Source organism: Cricetulus griseus, chromosome 2 (genome assembly GCF_003668045.3).
Source record: "Cricetulus griseus strain 17A/GY chromosome 2, alternate assembly CriGri-PICRH-1.0, whole genome shotgun sequence".
Classification (NCBI taxonomy): domain Eukaryota; kingdom Metazoa; phylum Chordata; class Mammalia; order Rodentia; family Cricetidae; genus Cricetulus; species Cricetulus griseus.
The window spans coordinates 345,893,449-345,918,239 of record NC_048595.1 but is presented as its reverse complement, the minus strand read 5'-3'; the positions used below and the strand labels follow the sequence as shown (position 1 = coordinate 345,918,239).

At 41.2% G+C, this 24,791-nt stretch overlaps 1 protein-coding gene across 6 annotated transcripts in view; it reads right to left on the bottom strand.

The window, feature by feature from the left end:
* Positions 1-24,791, bottom strand: part of Drosha (drosha ribonuclease III) — a 107,124-nt gene that overhangs the window by 30,993 nt on the left and 51,340 nt on the right. For 5 of the 6 annotated variants that reach the window (XM_027401240.2, XM_027401241.2, XM_027401242.2 and 2 more), the window contains exons 17-24: positions 24,504-24,628; positions 22,846-22,945; positions 20,789-20,896; positions 13,794-13,901; positions 13,195-13,333; positions 12,791-12,851; positions 5,228-5,287; positions 3,700-3,799 (exon numbers count right to left, since the gene is read on the bottom strand). In XM_027401240.2, coding sequence (XP_027257041.1) covers positions 3,700-3,799; positions 5,228-5,287; positions 12,791-12,851; positions 13,195-13,333; positions 13,794-13,901; positions 20,789-20,896; positions 22,846-22,945; positions 24,504-24,628 — 801 coding nt within the window. The remainder of the gene's footprint in view (positions 1-3,699; positions 3,800-5,227; positions 5,288-12,790; positions 12,852-13,194; positions 13,334-13,793; positions 13,902-20,788; positions 20,897-22,845; positions 22,946-24,503; positions 24,629-24,791) is intronic. The other variant, XM_035440620.1, reaches the window with a different exon arrangement.

The window sequence follows — 24,791 nt, the reverse complement described above, 5'->3', positions numbered from 1 at the left end:
TACAAGTGCAAACCAGGTACAAGAGACTACACTAAAAAAAGATTCTGCTACAAGAACATGGTCATCTGGGTTCATCCAGAAGATGCAAACCTAACCCAAAGGTCTATTTAGGAGTCTTGCCTCTTTGATTCCAGGAATCTGTGATACAGGATGATGTCTGTACCACACAGACTGGGTAAGAACTCGAGGAGCTCTGTGTTTTGCACACATGTCCCATTTCAGAGGCACCCATGCCCATCTCTCTTGGGCTCACTGAGACTTGCCATGTAATCATAGGATTAATCTTAAGGGCTTTGAGAATATCATCTGTACTTAACAGTATTTTCTTTTTTGAGTGGCCTTAGAGAATGTATGGTCCAGTACTATGAATAGCACTTATTAATCTATTAGTGTCTACTTCCTTTACGTTTGGTCACATTTTATGGCCTTACCTTTACTTTCCCTTTATGTGATTTCTTTTCTTTGGGGCGCATGTTATGTTTCTGGAGATAGGGTATCACTGTGTGGCCAGGCTAGCCTAGCTCCCTTCCACCTTCTAATTCAGACTCTGGCTTCTACCACTAAGCCCAGCTCCTTTACCTTGATTTCCACATCTACTTGTTTCATAGCTTAATTTACAACATAAGACCTTTTAAAGCTACACCCAAATGAAGGAATACTTCCTTAAAAACTCCTGAGACTGAAATAATATTTTTTATAAAAGGAGAAAGATGCAAATTGTGGTGATTTGAATAAAAATGGCCCCATAGGGAGTGCACTATCAGGAGGTGTGGCCTTGTTGGAGTAGGTGTGGTCTTGTTAGAGGAAGTATATCACTAGGAGTGGGCTTTGAGGTCTCAGATGCTCAAGGTACACCCAGTATGTCATTCTCTTCCTGCTGCCTACAGAACCAGATGTAGAACTCTCAGCTCTTTCTCCAGCACCATGTCTACCTGCATGCTGCCATGCTTCCCACCGTGATGATAATGGACCAAACCTCTGAAATTTTAAGCCATCCCCAATTAAATGTTTTCCTTTACAATAGTTGTCACGGTCATGGTGTCTCTTCACAGCAATAGAATCCCTAAGGCATAAATATTACATAGACATGTAATAAATCTATTTCCATTTCCATAAAATTAAATTTAAAAATACTTACTAAACAAAAGTACGAAACATAATATGGATTAAGACACAAGCTACTGAACAACCTAATGCAGTTGGAATCTCATCAGTTAAAAGATTAAAGAAATTCAGATCCTATGTATCACTCTCTGTGTAAGCATCCATATCCATTTATATTGGAATCACTGCTAAGAATCTAGTATAAAATATTCAAATGAGTTTTGACTACCACAAATATAACAGCAGGAAGTTCCTTTAAAAAACAAAACAAAAAAAACCTTGATCCCAAAGTGCCAGAGTTTATACTAGAATATGTAAACTTCATCTGTTTCACAGCCTCACTGGGAAAATACAATTGCTTGCTATGCCTGGAGTCCTGCTTGAGAGCAGACTGCAAACTGCATATTTATGGTATAAACAATTATTCTGTGGTGCTGAGAATCTCCAACTCCTCATACTCCCCACTCTTTTACCCTTGTTTTCTATGGAGGTGTTAGGAGAATGCTTCTTTTTTTTTTTTTTTTTTTTTTTTGGTTTTTTGACAGGGTTTCTCTGGCTTTGGCCCTCCTGGTACCACTGGTCTCTCACAGAGATCCACCTCCTCCTCCTAAGTGCTGGGAAAAGGCGTGCCACCCACCCCCTGTAACCTCTTAAAAAGAGAGTGCATTAAGAGGCCCTGACTCTCAGCGGTCAGTCGTCTTCCAGCTCCTTGGCGAATACTTTCAGGCCACTGCTCTAGAAAAGGTGGGGCCACCATGCCTTCTAAGGCTGGAGTCAATGCTACAGGGAAGCTAGGTGATGGGGGACCAATCATCTAATTTCCACCTGTGGAACTTTGTAAGAAAATACTCATTTAACAAGTGTATATTAGCATAAGAAGTAAGTAACTTCAGAAATCAAAGCAAAGGAACCAGGTTTGGTTGTAGACACTATATCCTCAGTACTTGGAATCCAAGTCAGAGAACTGTGCTAGGGTGGATTTGGTGAATTAGAACATATAGGAATCCCCAGTAGGAGACACTGGCCAGCCAGTCATCCCTCACGGATCTGTATAGGATCCAATGTGTTACATAATGACTTGCTTTCAGGCTGTGGCAATTTCCTACACCTGGGAAATATCCTCTCCACTGTCATCCCTGTAAGTGTCTAAAGAATAGTTGAGCAATGTCACCATGCCCCAAGCTGGGGGGGTGGGGGACAAAACAAACAAACAAACAAAAAACAACCAAGGGTGGATGGGCTTACAGCTCTTAGTTATTTTGTACTTCCTATCCCATGAACATAAACTACCAGGGACCATTTGACAAACCAACTAAATACCAAAGCAGTTTTACATAGCACTTGGGTATCACTCACTGGAAGGTCACTACAATCATGTTTGTTTACCTTGTTGCTTATAGTTTTTCATGAGGCATTCTCATTTACATTCTCAAATGCCACCAACAGTGGTTTGCAGCCTACCACTGTAAACTGTGATGGATAATGCTTTCTTGCCAACATAAAAACCAGAGGCTAAAATTTGCTACATTTTTAGTATTAACACTCTGACAAGATCAAATCAACAAGCCAGTCACAAAACGAGTCTTCCAGCTATTATATCAAAATGAAAGGGTAGAGGAAGAAGCTACTTAAGGCAAAAGCAAAGGAAAGCTTTTCCAGTAGACAGTGATGGCTAGGGACTTAAGAGCCTCCATTCTTTCTGTTGTCACATAAACACAAAGGCCTATAAAAAGAGAATTTATCATAAGAACAATGATAAACAACACTAAACGTAACTAGCTGCTACAAATTGATTGACATGTTTGTGTGAGTTCTATGGACAAGGATCATGAAACCCACTCTAAAAAGACTTGTGAAAACTCATCAGCTCATTTAATTGTCACCACCAGCATGTGTGGTGTAAGCTAATGTGGTTCGGTCCCCATATAGGGTTTGGGGGAGAGAACAGTTCATCTATTGCCACCCAGTATGTAAGAAAAGACACAGACAGAACCCTAAGGGGCCAGCCATGTTCCTATCTGCTATGCGTTACTGAAAGGTATCAATGGAAAGAGAAACGCCAGATCAGACCAGGAGCATAAAATCCTGAATTAAGTAGAGATTCTGGTAGCCACTCAGCTATGTCAATGAGGCAAGCAGTCAGCCTAAATCCTAAATCTTAACTAATGGGATTTATGGTTTGGAGATTCTCAAAGGTCTAAAAAGTATCCCTGAAGCATTCTGTTCAGAGCTATAATTCTTCCTGCTAACACATAAATTAATAACAAATGTAATACAGAAATATTACACAAATATGTACAGTTTCCTTTCTTTTGCATTGCTCCCATGTTACTTTACCCCAAATGTTTAGCCTGTTCACATACATCTGTCAATTTCTTCCTCATCTGTTTTCAAGTTACCTCACTGTGGAGTTCATTAGCTGCCAGTGAAATTCACAAAGGTACCAGATCAAAACAAACAAACAAAACCCCACCATGGTCTGGTCTGTACAACATGATTCCCCAGTATGCTCTTAAAAGTAATTCAGTCAGAACTTTGTGGACTCTAGAAGACAATGTCAGACTGCAGGCAAATGCTTTTGATGTTGCACACTACCTTGGCAAGCATGGCGAGGTGCTGATTCTGAACGATGGCAGTCCGGTAGGTTGCCAAGCCTCCTTCTTCCAGACTAGGAAACAAGTAGTATAGGTGGACACTGCCAGAAAAAAAAAAAAACAACACAATAGAGCATATAAATATGGATCACAAAACTGTCTGTGGCATTGCAATAAAGCAACAGAGGTGACACCGTGTCTGCAACAAAAACTAGTTGCACTCAACTAACCTAAAGAGTAAATTATTGGCAAATGCACTAAAACCCAAATAGCAACATTTACTCATATATATATATGAGTATATATATATATATATGTGAGTATATATATATATATCTGTCAAGAGATTTCTCTGGAGGGAGACAAAGTGACACACATCTGTAATCCTAGCAATCTAGAAACATAGACAAGAAAATCACCATAAGTTCAAAGCCAGCCTGATGTATATGGGGATTCTAGGCCAGTCAGGGATAGATAGTAAGACCATGGCTCAAAAAACAAAAACACATAAAAATATTTCTCTGAAATCTGATAAGGATACAATCTGTCACACTGTGACTAACAGGAGCAAACATCTGAAAGGTTAAACCTGGGACTATAACAAATGCTTTTCACTAGGTAGGATTATGGGTGACGCCTGAAGACAATCCTGGGAAGCCCGGAGCAGCAGTGTAGTGGTATAGGGCCCAAAGTTGTAGCCAGGAACAGAGCAGGGACGCAATGGCAGGTTCTATGTAATGATGAGTGAAGGAACTAACTCGTGGGCAAAGTGTGGCCAAGGGTAGAGGGTCACACAGAAATGTATCTGGATCCCAGTGCAGCTGCTCTGTCCCATGGCACACCATTTCAGGACAGCTAAGCTCATCAGTCTTGGAGTACTAGGAAAGGGCCCCTTAGCTTTGAGTCTTGCTTCGGAAAACAACTGACCTAAGAGAATAAAAATAATTCCAGATAGTTCCAAGGGAAACCTGTGCCACCTCCCTAAGGCAAAGAATATGAGCATGGAAAGACAAAAATGCACCTTCCAGTCCCTACCTCCAACCAAATCTTAGAAAAACCTTGGAACACCTTTGGACAGAGTACAGACACACAGACACACTCGCATCACACATACCTAGCCATTAAAATTACTTGTAAGCTTTACTTCCTTCAAGCTTAGAAAGACAGAAGAGGATCAAAGGTAAATCCTGGAAGATGAAATGACATTTTAAATATCATCCCTTCCCCTTCAAATGGAATATAAGCTCTGCAGCACTAGTCCAGGACCTGTAGAAATCCTGTGGCTGTAAGCAACTTTAACACATGCTTGACATGACAGAGACACCAGCCTTTCATCTTGTAATCTCACTCATTACAGCAGCAGCAAGAGCAGTTGTCAGGGCAAGATTCACAGACGTGTGGCTTTTAAGCCTTTCGGAAGACGAAACACATGGAGTTCTGATGCCTTGTTTGGCTAATTACAAAGGAGGTAACATAATAAGTATGCAACCTATCAAATGTAATTACTGGGGTGAGGGGGACCTACTTACCTGGTCAGAAACTCAACAACAGCATCTCCCAGGAACTCCAACCTTTCATTATGATTAATCCTACAATGAAAATTTAAAAGATCATTTAAAATAGCACATTTAGGGCCAGTGAAATGGCTCAACAGGTAAAGAAAGATGTTGCCGGGATGCCTGATCACCTAAGTAAGAACCCTGGGGGACTACAGGATAGAAGGAGAGAATGAATCCTAAAAATCATCAGCTGGTCTCTAATATATGTGCCATGACACGGGCACCTTTGAGCCATATGAAAAATGTAACTTTAAAAAGCTTTTATTAAAAAAAAAAAGCACATTTACTTCACCTCCCTATCTCTTCAAAAAAGAAAACATTAGAGTTAGCTCACTGAGTAATCTAACACTTTATATTATAGCCTTATCTCTCATACTCAAGTCCCTCCCAAGAGCAATGGCTAGCCTATCTTATCCTGAAGGCATCCAGGCCCCACCTAGTAGGAAGGTGTGGTGGCTTGAATGAGAATGGCTCCCATAGGCTCAGATATATGATTACCAGGCAGTGGCACTATTTGAAAGGATTGTAAGGATTAGGAGGTGTGGCCTTGTTGGAGGAATTGTGTCACCTGGGGTGGGCTCTGAGGTTTCAAAAGCCTGTGCCACATCTAGTCTCTCTGCCTACATATCAGGATGTAGTTCTTAGCTACTGTTTTAGTACCTGCCTGCATGCCCCTGATGTTCCCTTCCATGATGATAATGAACTAAACCTCTGAAAACTATAAGCAAGCTGTCAGTTAAATACTTTCTTTCCTAAGAGTTGCCTTGGTCATGGTGTCTCTTCACAGCAACAGAACAGCGACTAAGAGAGAAGTGGAGATTGGGTGTTATCTCTCTGACTGTGGTGTCTCCACTCTGCTACCAGGTGAGCCAAACTAAGAGGACTAAGTTTCAGAAGAGTTCCAAAGACAGCATCTCATCACCTCACCTCCAAACCCAACTTAGTATCCAGTCCTCAAAAACAGGTCTGACCTATCTGCACCTCATTACCTGTTGCTGGCCTCCCCCACCTGTGTGCTGGCCTAGACAGTTTCAGGGAGGGGTACTTTACACAACAGTCAGTCACTGCCCCTCTTTAAGACAGGCTTTCTCCCTCCCAAGAACTTTCTACTTTCTGCCCCTCTGCACTCAGATACCCTGAAAATTCACTTTATCCCTCAAGGTTCAGGAAAATCTCTATGAAATCTTGACTGCTGATGCCCCTCATCAATGTGAACACTCCCCTCCCCAGTATATAGATCATACTTTATTTATATGATAAAGCAACATCTATTAAGAAGTCACCATGAAATGTCATCTGAATCAATGGCTTGTATTTATGTGAAAAGAATATTCAGTTGGGGTTGGAGCTCAGTGGTAGAGCACCTGCCTGGCACATGAGTTCCTAGGTTCGATCCTCAGTAGTGTTCCCCCTAAAGAAAACTCCTTCAGGAAAAGAGTTAATAGCCAACAATGGGAAATAAAGAATGAGAGAAAAATAAAGATCTGTATCAATTTATGCCTATGCTGAGGAATTCTTGATCTCACTGATTTTTATAAGTGTAAATGCATGCATATATTACACATACATACACATATAAAGCAGTGGGACGTATATATCTTAATGAACACTTTGGGTTTTGTTGTTGTTACTGTTGTTTTTACTACTCTATTTTTCCAAGAGTGATTAGGAACATCATGTATTATTTTTTTAATTGAGCCAAGCATGGAAGTGCAAGTCTGTAATCCCAGCACTCAAGAAGCTAAGGCAGAATGATTCTGAGTTGAAGGCCAACCTAGAATACTTAGTTTAGGGCAGAATGGGCTACATAACAAGATGCTCTCAAAAAATAAAAACAACAAACAAAAACTACTCACTTCCAAAAGTGTCTGCTATTACTCTTAGAGAAAATATCAAGGAATAAAGATATTGTTTAAAGGTAGGCTGAAACGACCAGACCATGAAATCCTCCTCTTGGTGGGTGTGTGCTTGTGTGTGTGTCTGGGGTGAAGAAGGAAGGAAGAATGCCTCACAGCTCAGAAAGCCTGTAGCCTCTTCATGAAGAAGACAGGCCTGTAAACATAGTTCAGGGCTAGGCCTCGTGGGCTGGGACTGCCAGGCTGAGGCCTTTGCTTAGTTGGCACTGGAGGTAGTAAGATGTCTAATGCAACAGCAGCCCCAGGGAAAACAGGCAGAAGGTGGTGGCTAGCCCCTCATACTGGCTGGCTGCAGAGGGTTCAGGGCAGCACAAGGAAAGTTTTGTTAAGAACCTGGTGAACCAAAGTTGTGGCTTAGGTGCCTTCCTTCTTCTCCACATGATGAGTGTTAAAAGGATCTACATAGCCACTTGCTTGAGACCCAAAACCAATTTGTAGGCTCTTAGGAAGTATGCTTCAAAGGTAAGCAAATGCTTCCAAGAAACAGAGACAACTGTATCCCTTTTACAACAGCAACTAAGAAACAAACAAGGGAGAGGGCAAATAGTTTAAAGTCAACTCAATTATTCAAGTGTGCAGTACAACACTGACCTATAATCCCGAAACAACTGCCGCATCTATCCTGAGCCCCTCGGCAGTTGGTGTGCTTCACTTCTGATCTTCCCTAAAGCACTTAGCAGAGTCTCTCCTACATAATTCAGGTTTCTAGCACTGGCATCCTACCCTAGGCAATCTTGCCTCCCGATGAGCGGGGCTTTTGTGGTCCTTGATTTTGGATCTCCTAAAATACCTATAAACTGCCTCAAATGAAAGACTCTGGATAAATGTTGAATTAAATGTGTGCGGAGCTCCTTAAGCTGGGCTTCTGTGGCTGCAAGCTGCAGACAGTAGCTGCAGTCACGAAGCAGACCCCGAGGCTGAGGCCGGGAGGCTCTTTCAGATCAGACACATGAGGTCAGCTCTATATCTGCAAAAACATATTCACGGCAAAAGTAAAAGAATATGTTAGCATTCTGCCAGCTTCCTCCGGGTTACTACTGTAGTCAGCCATCTAACTGCTTTTGCTACCTCAGTTTTAGATCTTTGCTGCTGTCTTCTCTGAAGCTTCAAAATAGTAAATTCAGAAATGACATAATTCTGAGGTTTCATTCTTTTTGCCGTGGTTAGATTTCTCATGCCACCTCCCCCCCCCCAAACTTCAGTCCTTCCCTCCCTCTACTCTTGTTCACATTCGCACACTCAGACTCATACTCCTAAACTCTCTCTGGAAATGGAATCCAGTGTTATGAATGCTAGCTAGGGATGTACCACCACACAGCTAAGCTACATACCCACAATACCCATGTTTTTTAATAGAAGAGGAAAAGGGAAGAGTGGGGCCAACTGACAAAGTCCTCTTAAGATCTGACCAATGAGTGCCATCAAATGATGTAATTTACATACCAACAACTGTGGTGGGACTAGATGTCATATTTTCACCTGTGATGTGCTTTGTTGGGGAACTGTGTAGGGGCCCTCTTATTAAGAACTGGGCATGACGGGATGGAGAGATGGCTTAGTCACTAAGAGCACTGGATGCTCTTTCAGAGAGCTTCGGTTCGATTACAGCACCCACATGATGGTTCCCAAATGAAACTCTAATTTCAGGAGACCTGACACTCTCTTCTGGCCTCCACAGGGACCTCTTACATACATGCTACACAGACACACATTCAGACAAACCACCCAAACACATAAAACAAAAACAACAACAAACAGCTGGTCATATCAGGCCAGTGAGATGGCTCAGCAAGTAAAGGTATTTGCTGCCAAGCTTCACGACCTGAGCTGAGTCCCTGGATCCACATGGTAGAGGGAAAGCACCCGCTCCTCTAACCTCCACACACACACCACAGTATATGTACCCTGTCCCCTAAACAAAACTGGAATAAAAGCATAAAAGAATTGGTCATCTGGACCCCATGATACAATAAGGTAAAATGGAGCCAAGGCCATTGCATCCCTGGGGTGTGATATCCCTGGGGTGTGATTAGGTAACTTTTGAAGTAGTTCTTCTTTAATCTCAGACTCTGAAAGAATGCCACAGTGAGGCATATACACAACTTCAAACTAGAATCTTAAAGCTCCGTACTGCTTCTCTTTGTACTTTGTAATTGAAGAGGTCAGGGGGAGGGATGCTTGGAGCTAAGACAACGGCAAAAGAAAGAAACATGAGGCAAGCCAAAGGAAAGGAAAACTGGCACTCAGGCCAAGCATCTCTAAACTACAAATCCAACATCAAGATCATTCCCTATGTGGTCCTAGTTAGCTTGAACTGTCAGCCTGACATAGAGTAAACTCAATCTGAGTCTCAGTTGAGGGACTGCCCAGACGAGAAGGGCTGTGACCTCGTCTATGGAGGAATGTCTTGATTATTAACTGATGTAAGAGGACCCAGCCCACTGTATGTACATTCCCTGGGCAGGTGGGTCTGAGCTGTATAAGCACGCTCACTATACATAAGCCTGTGAGTGAACCAGCAAGCATTGTTCTCCTACAGTTTTTATTTAAGTTCCTGCTACATTTCTAGCCTAACTTTCTTCAATGATGGACTGTAACTTGTAAGCTGAAACAAACCCTTTCCTCCCCTGAATTGCTTTTGGTCAGACTGTTGTTGTTGTTGAGACTGTTGTTGTTGTTGTTATTATTATTATTATTATTATTAATCACAGTGAAAGAGATGAAATTAAAACACAAAGCTTTTTAAGCAACCCATACCAGTGCTCTTAAAAATTTTTGGATTTTGGAACATTTAGACTTTGGGATTAGAGCTACTCAAGTCAATGGAATACTCCAAAATGCTTAAACAACTCAAACTCTGAGATGGTCTTAAATATATCTGGCCCTGAGAATTTCAGATAAAGAATCACCAAGCTATAAGAAGGACAGGAAAGGAAGCTGAGGAGGATGAACTTGGCTCTGTCACTCTCCTACACTTGAACCTAGACTGCAAATGACAGCCAACACTAGGAAACATTTCCACTTCCTGCTTTGAAAAGGAAGCTTCCCTCAAGCAATGTCCTCAATAGGCTTTCAAAATACAGTCAGCTCCACTTCACACACAAAATAATCCTCCTGCTAAACCTGGGCATCTTGTCAGCCAACCAGATAGGATTCTATTCCATTTTCAAGGGGTGCACACCACAAGCCTGACAAGAGGCAACTTGAGTGAAGGAGAGTTTATTGTGAACAGACACAGGACATCATTGTGTAAAAGGCTCGCCATCAAGAGTATAGAGTACTAGTCACATTGTGGCTGCCACCAGCAAGTACTGAAGGACAGGAAGTGGGTTATAAAACATCAAGCACCCCCCCCCAAAAAAATCAAGGCCTGCTCATAGTGTCCCATTTGCTCTAGTCAAGTCCCACTTCTTAATTGTTCCACAACAGTGCCACCAGCTGGGGACCAAGTGCTCCAACACATGAACCTACAGGGGACATTTCACATTTCAGCCCTAACATGGAGCTCATACAGATCCAGCCCACTTCCCAGATTCTTCAAGAACTCGAAGTCAAAGAAAAATGAAGATTTTAATAAAGATATCTTTTGTGAAATCAAGAAATAAGGAAAATCAACCAGTGGCCAATGTTACCATAATAAGTCAAATAAAAAAAAAAATCAGAGGAAAAGAAAACATAATAGACCAGTATTTCAAAACTTCCTCCAAAGCTGTCAATCAAGACAGTGAGTGTGGTGCCTAGCACAAGGGAAAACCCAGATAGAGTAAGAAGTGAGTCCCGAACAAGCCCTCATATTTTTATCAGGGCCCTGGAGACTCAACAAATGTGGTGAATAAGTAGATAACTACAAAAAAAAAAAAAAAAGTGGGATGGCCTCTCTGTGTCACACCACATCAAAATCAACTCACAGTGAATTTAAAAACCTACACAAATGAAATAAAATTACAAAGATCATTAAAGAAACGAGCATATCTTTGTTATTTTACACTTGGGAATAGTTTTCTGGGCATAACCCCAAAATCACAATCAAAACAACAAAGGATAATTTAGACTTCATAATTTAGACTTCATTAAGATTTCTTTGTCTCAAAGGACATCAGGAGAATAAAATGCAATCTTTAGAATGAGGAAAGACTGTAAATCATGGTTCTGATCCGAGACTCATCTAGAATGTAGAAAATTTGTATAAAGTCATTAATAAAACTAAAGATATGAAAGAGATACGAAAGTTATATTTCCAAATGGCCAATAAGCACATGAATAGATATTAAAAATCATGACACATCAGGGAAATAATGAAAAACAGATATTTCATACCGACCAGGATGGCTAGATCAGAAAGATGAGTTAAGTGTAGACAACTACATAAAAACACAGAAGCAGGGCTGGGACGATGGGTCAGTGGAAAGATAGCTTGCTGTGAAAACATAAGGACCTGAGTTCAAATCCCCAGCATCCATGTAAAAAGTTAGGCATAGCTGTGCATGCCTAACTACAGTATTGACAGAGACAAGAAGATTTGGAGTTTGTTGGTCAGTCAGTTTAGTGACAACGGTGAGCTTCTGTGCAGTAGAGATCCTGTCTTAACGAGGCAAGGCAGAAAGCACAAAGGAAGATACTCATGTCCTCTTCTGGCCTCTTGTGCACATAAGAGTGTGTGTGAACAATACCACACATACATCGAAATTTGTAAATCAAAACGTTTTTAAAGAGGCATAGGAAGGAACACTTGTACACTGTTGTTATGACTATAAAATGGTATAATCACTTGGGGGAAAAAATTCATTTCCCTGAAATTTACCACATGACCTCAAAATTCCATTCTTAGATGAATATCAAGAAACATCAAAGCCTATGTCCATAAGCCTGAGTGAACAAACAAAATGTGTTAGATTCACGAAATGACAAGTTGTTTAGCAATGAGAAGAAATAAGGAACATTGGCTACAGACAAATCCTATGTCAAGAGAAGTAAGCCATAGAAGACGAAATCCAGCATGAAGCTGTGGGGAGCCACAGCCCCAAGGCGGCGCCTGGCTGGATGCCAGGGAGACGGAGCTTAGCTGTAAACAAGCCTTATTTGGAAGCGCTTAGTGGATCTGGAGTGCCTCCTCCAGCTGTGACCTATCCAGGATCGCCAGGTGGCATGAGCTAATTGGGTAATGAGCTTGCTTTTAAGGGCTTGGGGGGGGGGTGGTTGTAGAAGTAGAGATGAAGCAGAGAGAAGAAGTGGATGGAGAAGCTGAGGTAGAAGTAGAAAGAGAAGCTGATGTACAAGGTTCCTGAATAAACTGCTTGAAGAAGAGTCGTGGTCGTGTCCTTCTTGCTGGTCGAGATAGACGCAGCATGAAGCTGCTCACACAAACTGTTCAGAAAGGTGTTAACTACAAGTAGATGTAGGTGGCAACTGTTTAGGGCTAGGTAGGCTGTGGGATACTGGGACTACACATGGGCACAGGGTATTTGTTTTGATATGATGAAAATGTCCAGAAATTAGACAGCCAGAGCTGAAGAATTTTATGAATAGAATCTCCAAACCATCTGAAGTGTACACATGAAGTGAGCAAATTACAGAGTACGTACATTACTTCTCAAAAATCTGCTTTTTAAAAAGTTACCTTGAAGGAGTTGGATCATCTTGGCCGAGGCGTGACATAATATTTATTAGGGTGTTAATTCCTATTAAAAAAAACACAAAGATGCAAATGAATAATGAAAGAAGTATTTTAGGACATCATATGACATATAGAAAGGAATTTTTCTCACCCCAGTTTGCCTTTAAAAAGTTTAACATCTACATGCAAGTATTTAAAATATTTGGTAGAAGAAGGAAAATTCTCTAAAACATTCACCCGTCGTTATTAGGATGCTCTACCCAGAGGGAATGCTACTTAGTATGTGTGAGAAGCAGCAGAGAGTGAGGTGATTATTGTTCCCGGACGGGGACTGGAAGCAAGGGTTGGGGAGCAGCAGTGTGGACTAAACAAAGTGGGAGCAGTATCTCACAGTCATCCAAACAGACCTTTTTTCCGCATGTGCATGTGATGAACTTTCCTGTCTCCGTATTTGGGCTGTCGAATTCCACAGTTAGACAGAGAATTCCTGGCGTGATCGGGATTCATCCCAAAGTTTAAATGGTGACTTGGATGAGTCATGGCCAGCTAGTTTGAATGAAATAAGCCGTTTAAATGCTCAGCACAGAGACACCACCTTTGTAATACACCAAACAACACCTTTGAGGGACCCTAGCTCCTTCAGACTCGAATCTCAGAACTGTGCTGCAAGCTCTTTTGAAAACAATCCTAAAATCCTACCCCTTTCATGGGAGGATTAGAACCCTGGAATCTAAGAAGAACCAAAAGGAAGTGACAAAAGAGGTACTGACTGTTGACAGACAGATGGTACATCAGTCCACTTTTGTAGGGACAGTCTCAAAAAAATGTGAGAAAGAGCTTGAAAGCAGCCAAGGTGCAGGGAGGAAAACAAGAGAGGGTGGAGGGTTGGCTCTATCTCCAAATCCTTGTCACCCTAAGAGAACCAATGCACCACTTATGACCTGCAAGATCAACTCTTCCAACTTTATTGTGTGAGCTCAAAGTTCTGTAACAGAGCCATTCTTACCTGTAGCAGACAACGGTCTTGGAAAGTATATCCTATCAACTTGTCCAAGTGCATTAAGCATTGATGGTATCGGATATGATGGGTCAGAACAGGCAGCATCATTGCATGCTGGGAAAAAAAATTTCAATATATTTAATTCTATAAAAACATTTTGTGCCAGGCAGTGGTGTCGCACGCCTTTAATCCCAGCATTTAGGAGGCAGAGGCAGGCATATCTCATGAGTTCGGCTAGCCTGGTCTATGGAGCGGGTGCCAGGATAGGTTCGAAAGCTACACAGAGAAACCCTGTCTTGAAAAACCAAAAAACCAAACCAAAACAAACAACAACAACAACAACAAAAAAAAAAAAACCCAAAACCATTTTGTTCATTCTACAATAAATAAGAACTATTTTCTCATCCCAAATTTCATCGCATAGAGTCCTAAAACAGTTTACTGGCTACGTGGCAGCCTGGAGAACTGTCTACCAGAAACAGTAAGTATATTATAGGTCCCAAGTTTCTGGAGCCATAATGCCTGGATCTTGTTTTAACTCGGTCACTGTGTGACTTGGGGCTATTGTCTTCTGTCTGTTTCCTCACCTGTAAAATGAGGATATTAAATATAGCTAACCTCAAGGATAGTTAAATGGATAAAAGGTAAATGTAAAACTCTTTTCTCCAGTTTTGCATTCCTGCATGTGAGCACACATGTGCCTGAGAGCACACTTGCACTCACATATGTGAAAGCCTGATTTGAGTGTCTTCAGTATTACTCTCCTCATTTTCAGACAGGTCTCTCACTGAATGTAGAGTTCATTGCTTTGGATAGACCACCTGACCAGCAAGTCCCAGGGATCTGCCTGCCCCTCACCATCCCCTGGGATTACAGGAATGCACCACCCCACCCAGCTTTTTAATATGGGTGCTGGGAAACTGAACTCAGGTACTGGAGCTTGTACACTATTTTATACACTGGGCCATCTCTCCAGCTTGTATTTATTTATTTTTCAAATCCAAGGCTTTGAGATATATATATATATATATATATATATATATATATATATATATATATATATATATATATGACTAACTTGGAATTCGCTATGTAGAAGGATGGCATTAAATTCACAATCCTGCCTCATGCCTCTAAGAACGGGGATTATGGGCATCTCAGAAGGGATAGCTCTGGTTCTGTGAGTATTCTGCAGGGCAGCCTCATGTAAGCCTTTCTGTGCCTCCTTGTCTCCAACTTCATGGGAATATATGAAGACACATTTTAGGGTCAAGACATTTTTGAACCTCAAATTAAAAAAAAAAAAAAAACTTTCTCCAGAAAAATTTCCATATATGCAAAATTTGTGTGTGATTTTAATGTGCTCACAAACCCCTAAACATCCCCATTATCCTTTAAGAATATCTCAGCACATGACCTACCAAAACTACACTATGTCTAACACACACTGATAATACATTCAGAGACAGCCTAACGCAGTCAAGGCACCTGAGGACTTGGAACTTAAATCTTTGCTTCAATCACTTTTCATCTGGCTGAAGATTCCTTATTGGGAGATGAGCTCATGAAAGGCATATCTTTTTTCTTTTCTTTAATTATGTTTCCCTAGAACTCAAGAGAATGAATCATTCTTATTCATCAGAAGGTAGAGGGTGGGCACAGCCTGCAGAATGATTGACATGTGCTTTTCATTTTGGTCTCTGAAGTATTTTAAGCTGGCATTATTAAAAATACACATGAAAACGGGTCTACATGAAGCTACAGAAATCAGTCTTAAGTTATTCACTTAAAAAGAAACACTAGTTCTGCCAAGGAGATCTAAGCGACAGAAAGTCTTGCTTGCCAGTGCAAATGAGTACAGCATCTATTGAGCCCTTGTAGCGTGTGCAAAGGGCTCCCTGTGCCTGGGGAAGACAAAAAAGATAAACACACAGGTTTTCAAAAAGAACACAAGAGACATGCCATTATGATACACATTATTGGCACTTCATCAATTCTGTTTTTATAAATACAGTATTTAAAAATAGGACAATTTGAACACAAAGTATGCAGCCGATATAATACCATTTCCAGCCACTTAAACTGCAGGAAGTTCAAGAAAGCTAGTGTGAACAGCTCAGTGTTAAATTACAATCACCAGGTATCTTCACTTTCCTCTTTTTTTTTTTTTTTAAGGTGATTCTTTTTCAAGCATGGTTTCTTTTTTTTAAAAAAAAATACTTTATTTAACTTTATTTTATGTGCATTGATGTAAGGATACCAGATACCCTGGAACTGGAGTTACAAATAGGTGTGGATACTGGGAATAGAACACAGGTCCTCTGGAAGAACAGCCACTGCTCTTAACCACTGAGCCATCTCTCCAGCCCCAAAATGAGACTTTTCGAGACAGGATTTCTCTGTGGCTTTGGAGGCTGTCCTGGAACTAGCTCTTGTAGACTAGGCTGGTCTCGAACTCACAGAGATCCGCCTGCTTCTGCTTTCCTAGTGCTGGGATTAAAGGCATGCGCCACCAACGCCTCTTCACTTTCCTCTTAATCCATGTCAAGTGTGTGTGTGTATATGTGTGTGTGTAAGTGTGTGTGTGTATGTGTGTGACAGAGAGAGAGAGAGAGAGAGAGAAAGAGAGAGAGAGAGAGAGAGAGAGAGATTGTAGGGGAGTGTATGTGCATGTGAAAGACTAAGAATGTGTGTAAGAGAGTGTGTAGGGGAAGGGGGAAGGAGAGAAAGAAGAGAGAAGAGAAGAGAAAGAAGAGAGAGGAGAGAGGAGAGAGGAGGAGGAGGAGGAGGAACAGGAGAAAGCCCCTCTGAAATATTGTGAGGAACAATAAATGTATCATTTTTCAAGTTCCAACTGACCTGTAAGTCAGTCTCCTAGATGAGGAGCTAATGGAGTTAATGGATTTGGAAGGAAGGCCATTATTTCTTTGGGGGAGGGAGAATAAGCCACTGGTGAGGAGGGCCTAATGCCCTAGTAGACAACACCACACACATGCACACTAGTTGGACTTAATTCACTATTAAAAAAGAAAAAGGAAAAGTAGAGGCATAAAATTGGGAAGGAGATGGGAAAGACTTGGGTGGGGCTAGGATATGACATACATGCATGAAATATTTTTAAAAACTAAAATGCAAAGGTAAAAAAAGTAGCTGGGCATTGGTGGTGCACGCCTTTAATCCCAGCACTCGGGAAGCAGAGGCAGATGGATCTCTTGTGAGTTCGAGGCCAGCCTGGTCTCCAGAGCGAGTGCCAGGATAGGCTCCAAAGCTACACAGAGAAACCCTGTCTCAAAAAACAACAACAACAACAAAAAGTAGACTACCAAAATCGAAGATCTCGGAACAAAAGCAGTGTGTAAAGACTAAGAACTATGATGGTGTCAGTATCTATGGGAGAGAAAAGGTAGAGTAACCAGGTTTTGATAGCCCAAAGACTGAAGAACCCACAGATTAGCACTGTATGTTCACTGGCAAATATGGGTAAAACCAGAACAGGCTATGAGCAGTCATCTGTACTGGCCTGTCCTTGGGCTCTGACAGGAAACGCCCTCAGCTGCAGTCACTAAGAGCACCACCTACCTGTTCACATTCACTGTGTTCCCTTTTAAAAGGGCCCTGCACCCCCCCCCACACACACACACACCTCTGTCCCTCTTTCCTCTCTCTTACTGCTCCTGTCCCTGGAGTCCAGTCTCCCCCTTCCCCTTTTTATGATCCCTTTCCCTAATAAAAAACTCCTCTGCTTGAACCCTGTCACAAGACATCTTTCTCGAGAGCTGCTTTCCTTAAATTATTAGTTCCTTAGGTAAGGACAAGGACAGTCTGATGGTGCTGGAGAAAGCTCACTCTGTGCTCTCTAACCTGGCCCAGAAGCTCCTTATATAACAAGAGACACTTGGGAAGGAGACAACGCAAGGAGGCCTAATGAACACAGGGCAGGGAAGCAGAGCAGGCAGACCCAGCGCAGGGTGGGGACAGTCTGCAAAAACACACAAAAATCTATCTGGCTTCTACTGCTTTCCGGAATGTAAAGGGAAGTATTTCATTTATTTTGCTTAATGCATCCAGCTTTAAAAAACTTACAGAGCCACAAAGAACAATCATAATAAAATCTCATCTAAAGATTTTATAAGGAAAAGGGAAAATAATTATTTTTAATAAGGATGCCAGTAGAAAGGTGTAAATAATATTCATAAAAGAAACTAAGAAAATGAAAGCTATAAATGAAAATGAGACATAAGTTTTTAGAAATGGGAATGAAGAAGAGAAAAGAAGCTCTAAAGAGATAAAACTCCAAAGAGCAGGGACGATCTGTGAAGAAGCACAGATACAGACTAACCCAATGGACAAACAAAAGGATGTGTGCAATACAGAAGAACTAATGTGTAAGCCTGGAGCAGAGACACACACCTATAATCCCAGCATTCAGTAGGCTGAAGCAGGAGGATTTGAGGGACCCTGTCCCAAAACATAAATAAAAGTAAGCAAGAAAGCACAGCAGTGGTGGCACATGTTTTTAATCCCAGCACTCAGGACGCAGAGGTAGGTGGATCTCTGAGTTCGAGGCCAGCCTGGTCTATATGTTGAGTTCCAGGACAGTCAGGGATACACAGAGCAGCCTTGTCTGGAAAACAAAACAAAACCCCCACAACAAGAATGACTTAAGGGTGCCATGTCAATGGGATGCAGGAAGAACAAGCAGTGGCTATTTCCAATAAGAATTCATTTTTTTAAGTAGGGGCTCAATGCTTCAAAGCAAGGTGTGCTTATTAGGTAAACCAAGTAAGCATGAAAGCTGCAGGAGAGAAATCAAACAGGGTATGCCTTTCTTACCTACCACCTACCAGCCATCAGCCTTTCTGTAGCCTGTCACAAATGGGCTCCCCAAAAAGTTCTGCTTGAAAATATACCTTGAAGTTAACCAAAAATGTAAGTTTAAAAACCACTGGATATGAGACTAGAGAGATTTCGGCAGTTAAGAGCACTTGCTGCTCCTGCAGAAGACCGGAGTTGGGTTCCCAGCATGCCAGTGGGGGCTCACATGTTCCAGGGAATCTGACACCCTTTTCTGACCTCCGTGGGAACCAGGCAGGAATGTGGAACATATGCATACAGGCAGACAGAGCACTCACACATAAAATAAATGTAAAAGGAAAGGGAGAAAAGAAAAGTCATACAAACTGAAGGTCTCAAAGTTCTCTTCCTGTTCCGGTTCTCAGCGTTACCATATTGTCAGGGTTTCCCCCATGGTGCTGGAGATCAAACTCTCCAATACATTGTTAACACCTGAACCTGAGCAGTTCACGATACTCAATCAACTCTGAGTTGTCACCGAGATCAACAAGGTTTTTACTGGTCTGCTCACCAGTCTGTTCATAGTCTATGATGTCATCTTACAACAATGTGTTTGGTTCTGGAGAAATATTACCAGAAAAGTTAGTTATGACTTCACACAGTCCAAGGAAGAATCAAAGCAAGAAAAATAACTGCTTCTCAAAGCACTGACAGTAAGAAAGGCTGTCATGATGAGTGTGCATGGAGATGTACTGCATTTAATCCAAAAAGGACACTGGTCTACTGGCAAAAACATGGTCACTGACTACCCTCCAACTATTTCCAACTATGTACTAATATTACATCAATAATTAATAATTAAGTTCTTCTTAATGCAAAACTAGTTTCAGCCAGGTGTGGTGGCACACACTTTTAATCCCAGCACTCGGAGGTAGAGGCAGGCAGATCTCTGAGCTTGAGGCCAGCCTGATCTACAGAGCTAGTACCAGGACAGCTAGGGATGTTACACAGAGAAACCTTGTCTTGAAAAACCAAACAAACAAACAAAATAATTCAGTCAATTTTAACTATCACTCAGAATGCTACTCATTTAATAATACTTCTAATAATTTGGTTAAATTCCACTGTTCAATATAATTAAATGGCAACATGAACTTTTTAGTTCATTACAGTGAAAATGAACACCTACCAGTACATACCTGAACTTAATAAAATACAGCTACCATTAGACAGATTTGTGGATGCTTGGAAGTATTTTCTGTAAAGGGCTGAATGAAGCAAACAATACTACTTGTCCCCTGTCTATGCGCCCACTCCCTTTACTTTTATACTTTAACCAATACCAACTATGACTCAAGAATCAGGAAAAAGCTGATGGGACACCAAATGTTGTATAAATTTCATCTGCAAGATAAGACATTGCTTACTAATGAGTCATTGATAAACTAGAAATCTCTATTAAGTCTACCTCAGGGAAAAAGTATTGTCATTGCCAAATACGAAATGCATACTGCATATTTTTTTAGGTGGGGGGGCTTGAGCTGGTGTTTTTCTGTGGCTTTGGAGTCTATCCTGGAACTCACTTTGCAGACCAGGCTGGCCTCAAACTCACAGAGATCTGCCTGCCTCTGCCTTCTGAGTGCTGGGACTAAAGGCGTGCGCCACCAACGCCTGGCGCATACTGCATTGCTTAAAGCCTTCAGCTCTCTACATGGAGTCTAAGTCACTGGTCCAGAAACTTGGTAAACTTCTGATGACAGCCTGTATGACTGCTGGACTTTTGCACCAGTATCTATGCATGTGCTGCAGTGGGGAGATATAGCTGAAGGCAGACTGGTCTCCACCCGGAGAGACACACATGCTCTTCCCTACTGCACCTCCACCACACACAGAGCATCAGTACAGAAAATAACAACTAAACCTAGACAGCTGTAAGAGTATGTTTGGTGTTCCATTTTACATCAGGTATAATCCACAGACACCTCTCAATTAGAAAACAAGCTCATCGCCGGGTGGTGGTGGCGCATGCCTTTAATCCCAGTACTAGAAGCAGGCAGATCTCTGTGAGTTCAAGGCCAGTATGGTCTACAAAGCTACACAGAGAAATTCCCCCAGCATCCCCAAAAAGAATAAGAAAACAAGCTCATTGCCAGTGCTTGTAAAGAAGAGATATGCGGGCATAACTGTTTTCAGAGAAGCGTCATCACCTGACAGACATCAGAACGAATGCCAGTTTTCCAGAATCCCTGGCTACTTAGCTCCACAGTTACTTCTCGTCGCATCGTATTCTTCTGCCGTATTTTCTGGAGCGCTTCCTAGAAAAGAGCTCATTATAAGTAACCCAACAGTACTAAAGCAGTATTAAGCCAAGTGTCAGACATTAGAAAACAGAGTCACTCAATGTTTTTCTTACATTCGGGCACTAAACCTTCCGTATGCAAAAGGAGAATATTTTATTTGAGATGAAGGCCAGGATACGAGATGCTCTGGGTACAAAGCAATCCTTCCTATTAGGCACATGACTGAAATTCTAAAGTAAATCTTACTAACTCAGCATGTTGAAACAAAATATGCTTTTACAAATGAGAAGCAATATATAGCTTGGGATCTGAAATCACCATGTAAAAAGTATATTTATGGGGCTGGAGAGATGAGAGCACTGCCTGCTCTCTTCCAGAGGTCCTGAGTTCAATCCCAGCAATCACATGGTGGCCCACAACAGTACCCTCTTCTGGCATATATGCAGATAGAACACTGTATACACAATAAATAAATCTTTTTTAAAAAGTAAATTTATATCAAGTCTTACATTAATTAAGCATTTCCACTTAAGGACAATCTACATTATTCTAAACAATATCTACATTATTCTAAAAGTTGCCTTGTCTGCAAAACCCTTACATTCTTGATGCAGGGGTACATTTTAGAAACAGGAGGGGGCAACTGAAGACAGATGCACAATGGCTCACAGCAATAAGTCTAGAACTCACAAGGCTGTTAGCATGGTGATTGCAAACTCGAGTACACCCCGAGCTATAAAATGAGACTCCATGGGGGAAACTAAAATAATGGCCTCAAACTTCACCCATGAGACACAATCAGAAATTAAGTCTTCCTTTTCATTACTCTTCAAGTACAAAAAAAAAAAAAAAAAATGTATTTGGATGCAAACAATTTAATAAAAATTCCAGGAATTCATAAAGAAAACAGTAACTACCACCTCCACTATTAAGTTCCTACTACAGGCCACATACCAGGAAAGGGATTTTCAATGGCTCAGTTCAGATATTCAGAAAAACACCTTTTGGCTTGGATACACAGCAGTGCATGCAGCCAGCCCTCAGCCTTGGTGCCTTGGACACACAGTAGGGCATGCAGCTAACCCTCAGTCTTAGTGCCTTCCTTTATAAAGACTCTAACTGCCTCAAGTCACAGTAAGTGACAAAGCCAGAATTCAATCTTTTCCTAGTTTCTAAGCCTTATACTACCCACAATAGAATAAAACCTCACTGAGAAGTTTGTGTTAATGCTAAATGTATTTATTCTTAACATGTAAACTGAAACAGAATCCAGATTATACAGGATAATACTGCACATTAGTAAAGAATATGGGATGTAAGTTATCAAACTTTACAAAAAATTACACCATAACACCCCCAAATCTAAGACCCAATGTTACACGATGTAAAATGAAGGAATAAGGTTGATTTACAAATTTTAAGCTTTTTCTGATTCTACAGAAGACATTGAAAGGCCGAGGTATTCATGTTGCATGTAAGTATGTAATTCCCTGGTTCAGTCACCAATACCAAAAAAAAAAAAAAAAAAAAAAAAACAGACATGTGACTCAAGACAGCGATTTCCTTGGACCCTGGCCTTCTTATGGGTAAAATGTGCTCCAGTGGGTGGCCCTACACCCATGGAAATACCAGCAACACCAGCCAGACCCAGTGGTTTAAAAAAGGGTACATGGTGTTACAAGAGACCTGGAGAGAAGGATCTGGGAGCAGCTAGAGTGCAGGGCTAAGGTGGGCTGGATGAAAACATTGTATATGAGTATGAACTTCTTAAAAGTTAAAAAAAGAAGAAAAAAAAAGCCTCCTTAAATGCTAAAAAGTTTTTAACAAGCAAACCAGAATAGGGAGAGTATTAACTCTAGCTGTTAAAATGTCTTCCTCATCTTATCTGGAACCACAGTGTAATGCACCAATCTACACCCAGCATGGACTATCGTCAGTTGCCAAGGAGCAGGTTCAATACCTACCTCCCTCTGAGCCAGCTTCTGTTTGTCAGTTTGTTTGACTTTGGGACTATTTGCTAGGAGGTGGCGAAGTTTCACATAACTTTTCCATAATTTTTGGTACCTAGGAGAAGGACAGATAGTCATCTTAGACAAAGATGAAGGCAAATCTGCAGTGAAAATAAAACCAACTACACTAATAAGCCTGCTCGTTCATTCATACATTCCTTTAAATACTTAGGTGGCAGAAAACGCTCATCCTAAAGAAACACGTAGTTTGAGAGTTCAGTGACTGGATGACCAGGAGTCACCTGGAGCCTGTGGTTACGTGACTGACGGCTCATTTGGATTAAAAGTGAGGTTCAGACTAAATGGATGAGTCTCCGGAAACAACTCCAATGAAGACCCCAAAACTACTTCAGGCAATGGAATCATGTTCCATATTTCATTGCCTCTTTATAAGTGAAGTGCTTATTTAAATTTAAACTAGATCTTTGAGAAAAAAATCCCTTCTTTAAAATAGGGATGGCCAGTTCAAGAACACCAGAATGGAGAACCCACTAGTGCCGATGCTCAGCCACTGGTGGGGCATATCCATTTTTGGCTGGAGAGGGGAAAGACAAAGGGCATGTACCAGTTTGCATTTATCATGATAAAAATCAGTGTATCTGCTGCATCCAAGTATATGCTAAGCTGGGAGAGCCTGGCAGACACTGTTACAGTGACCAGGGAATGCAGAGAATTGGGAGCCCTTCATCAGTTCACAGTCCTGCCGCCATGAGTCACGAGAGCCTAATCACATTCTACTAACATTTTTCTGACAAGAAGGGATTTGCCAAAGGCTTCCTGCCATGTTGACACTGCTCCTCTCCTGGACTGAGCTGGGCCTCTCTCCTTTTTCAACATTTTTAGAGAATGGAGGAAAGAAAGAAGTACTTACACAGTGCCTGGTTCACTGCTTCATACTTTTATCCAAAGAGGGAAAAAAAAGAACAAAACCCTTTAGCCTCTTCTAATATACGTCAGCCAGAACTGCAGTTACGATCTGAAAATCTCCCATGCCCTTTTCTCCCACTATGAATCTTTTTTTTTTTTAAATTAAGTCAGGAAATTGTTTATTTGTCTAAAAGTAGAAAATCCAAACACACCTGAAAAATAATGGTCCTATCTATCTCCATTCCCACATATCCTCATCTTCTCCCAGAAAAATATTAATGTGCCAGTTGGAAAAGCCCATATCTGCAAAGCAATATGAATTCTAAGAGTAGGAATATACAGCTCCTACATCCCACACAACCCTTGACTCTGTACAGGAGCTTACAAATACCCCCATGGTAGGAACCAATAGAGTTCTACTTTCCATAAGGGCACTGAGCAAATTAAAAACAAAACAGACAAAAATGACTAACTATCATAATGATAAATCGAGGAGAAGTTCCCTAAAGGTTAAATCCATGGTGACAAGACTGTCAGGGATAATCTACTAAGTAATTTATTGCAGTCAAATGTGTAAAGAAACTCATTCTTTACAAGCTACCAGAACTTAATTGGTAAATTTGGAAACATGGTTTGTTTCAAGTCTTAATTTTTAAAAGGAGGATGTCCACTAGAGGTACTTCTCTGCTAATCAGTTGTTAGTAGAAGGTGAAATTGGCCAAGACAAACACTGAGAAATATCTTACTGTGGGTCTCCTGCATAACTCAACTGTGCAGGGCGTATCCCAAAGTGAACGATAATTGGAAAAGTAATGACATCAGGGTTGAATTGCTCACGATCCAGTTGATCAATGCGGACAGAGCTTGGTTTCTAGGGAGAAAAGAATATCAACATCATTTATTCCCATAAGAAGTCTTGAGGCACTGACTTTAACCTAAGTAGAAAAGGGATTAACTGGATTGTTTATCTAGGAAAGCTCTGTCTGCAAACAGAAAGCGACATAGCAGATAGCAGCTATACCATATAAAAACTA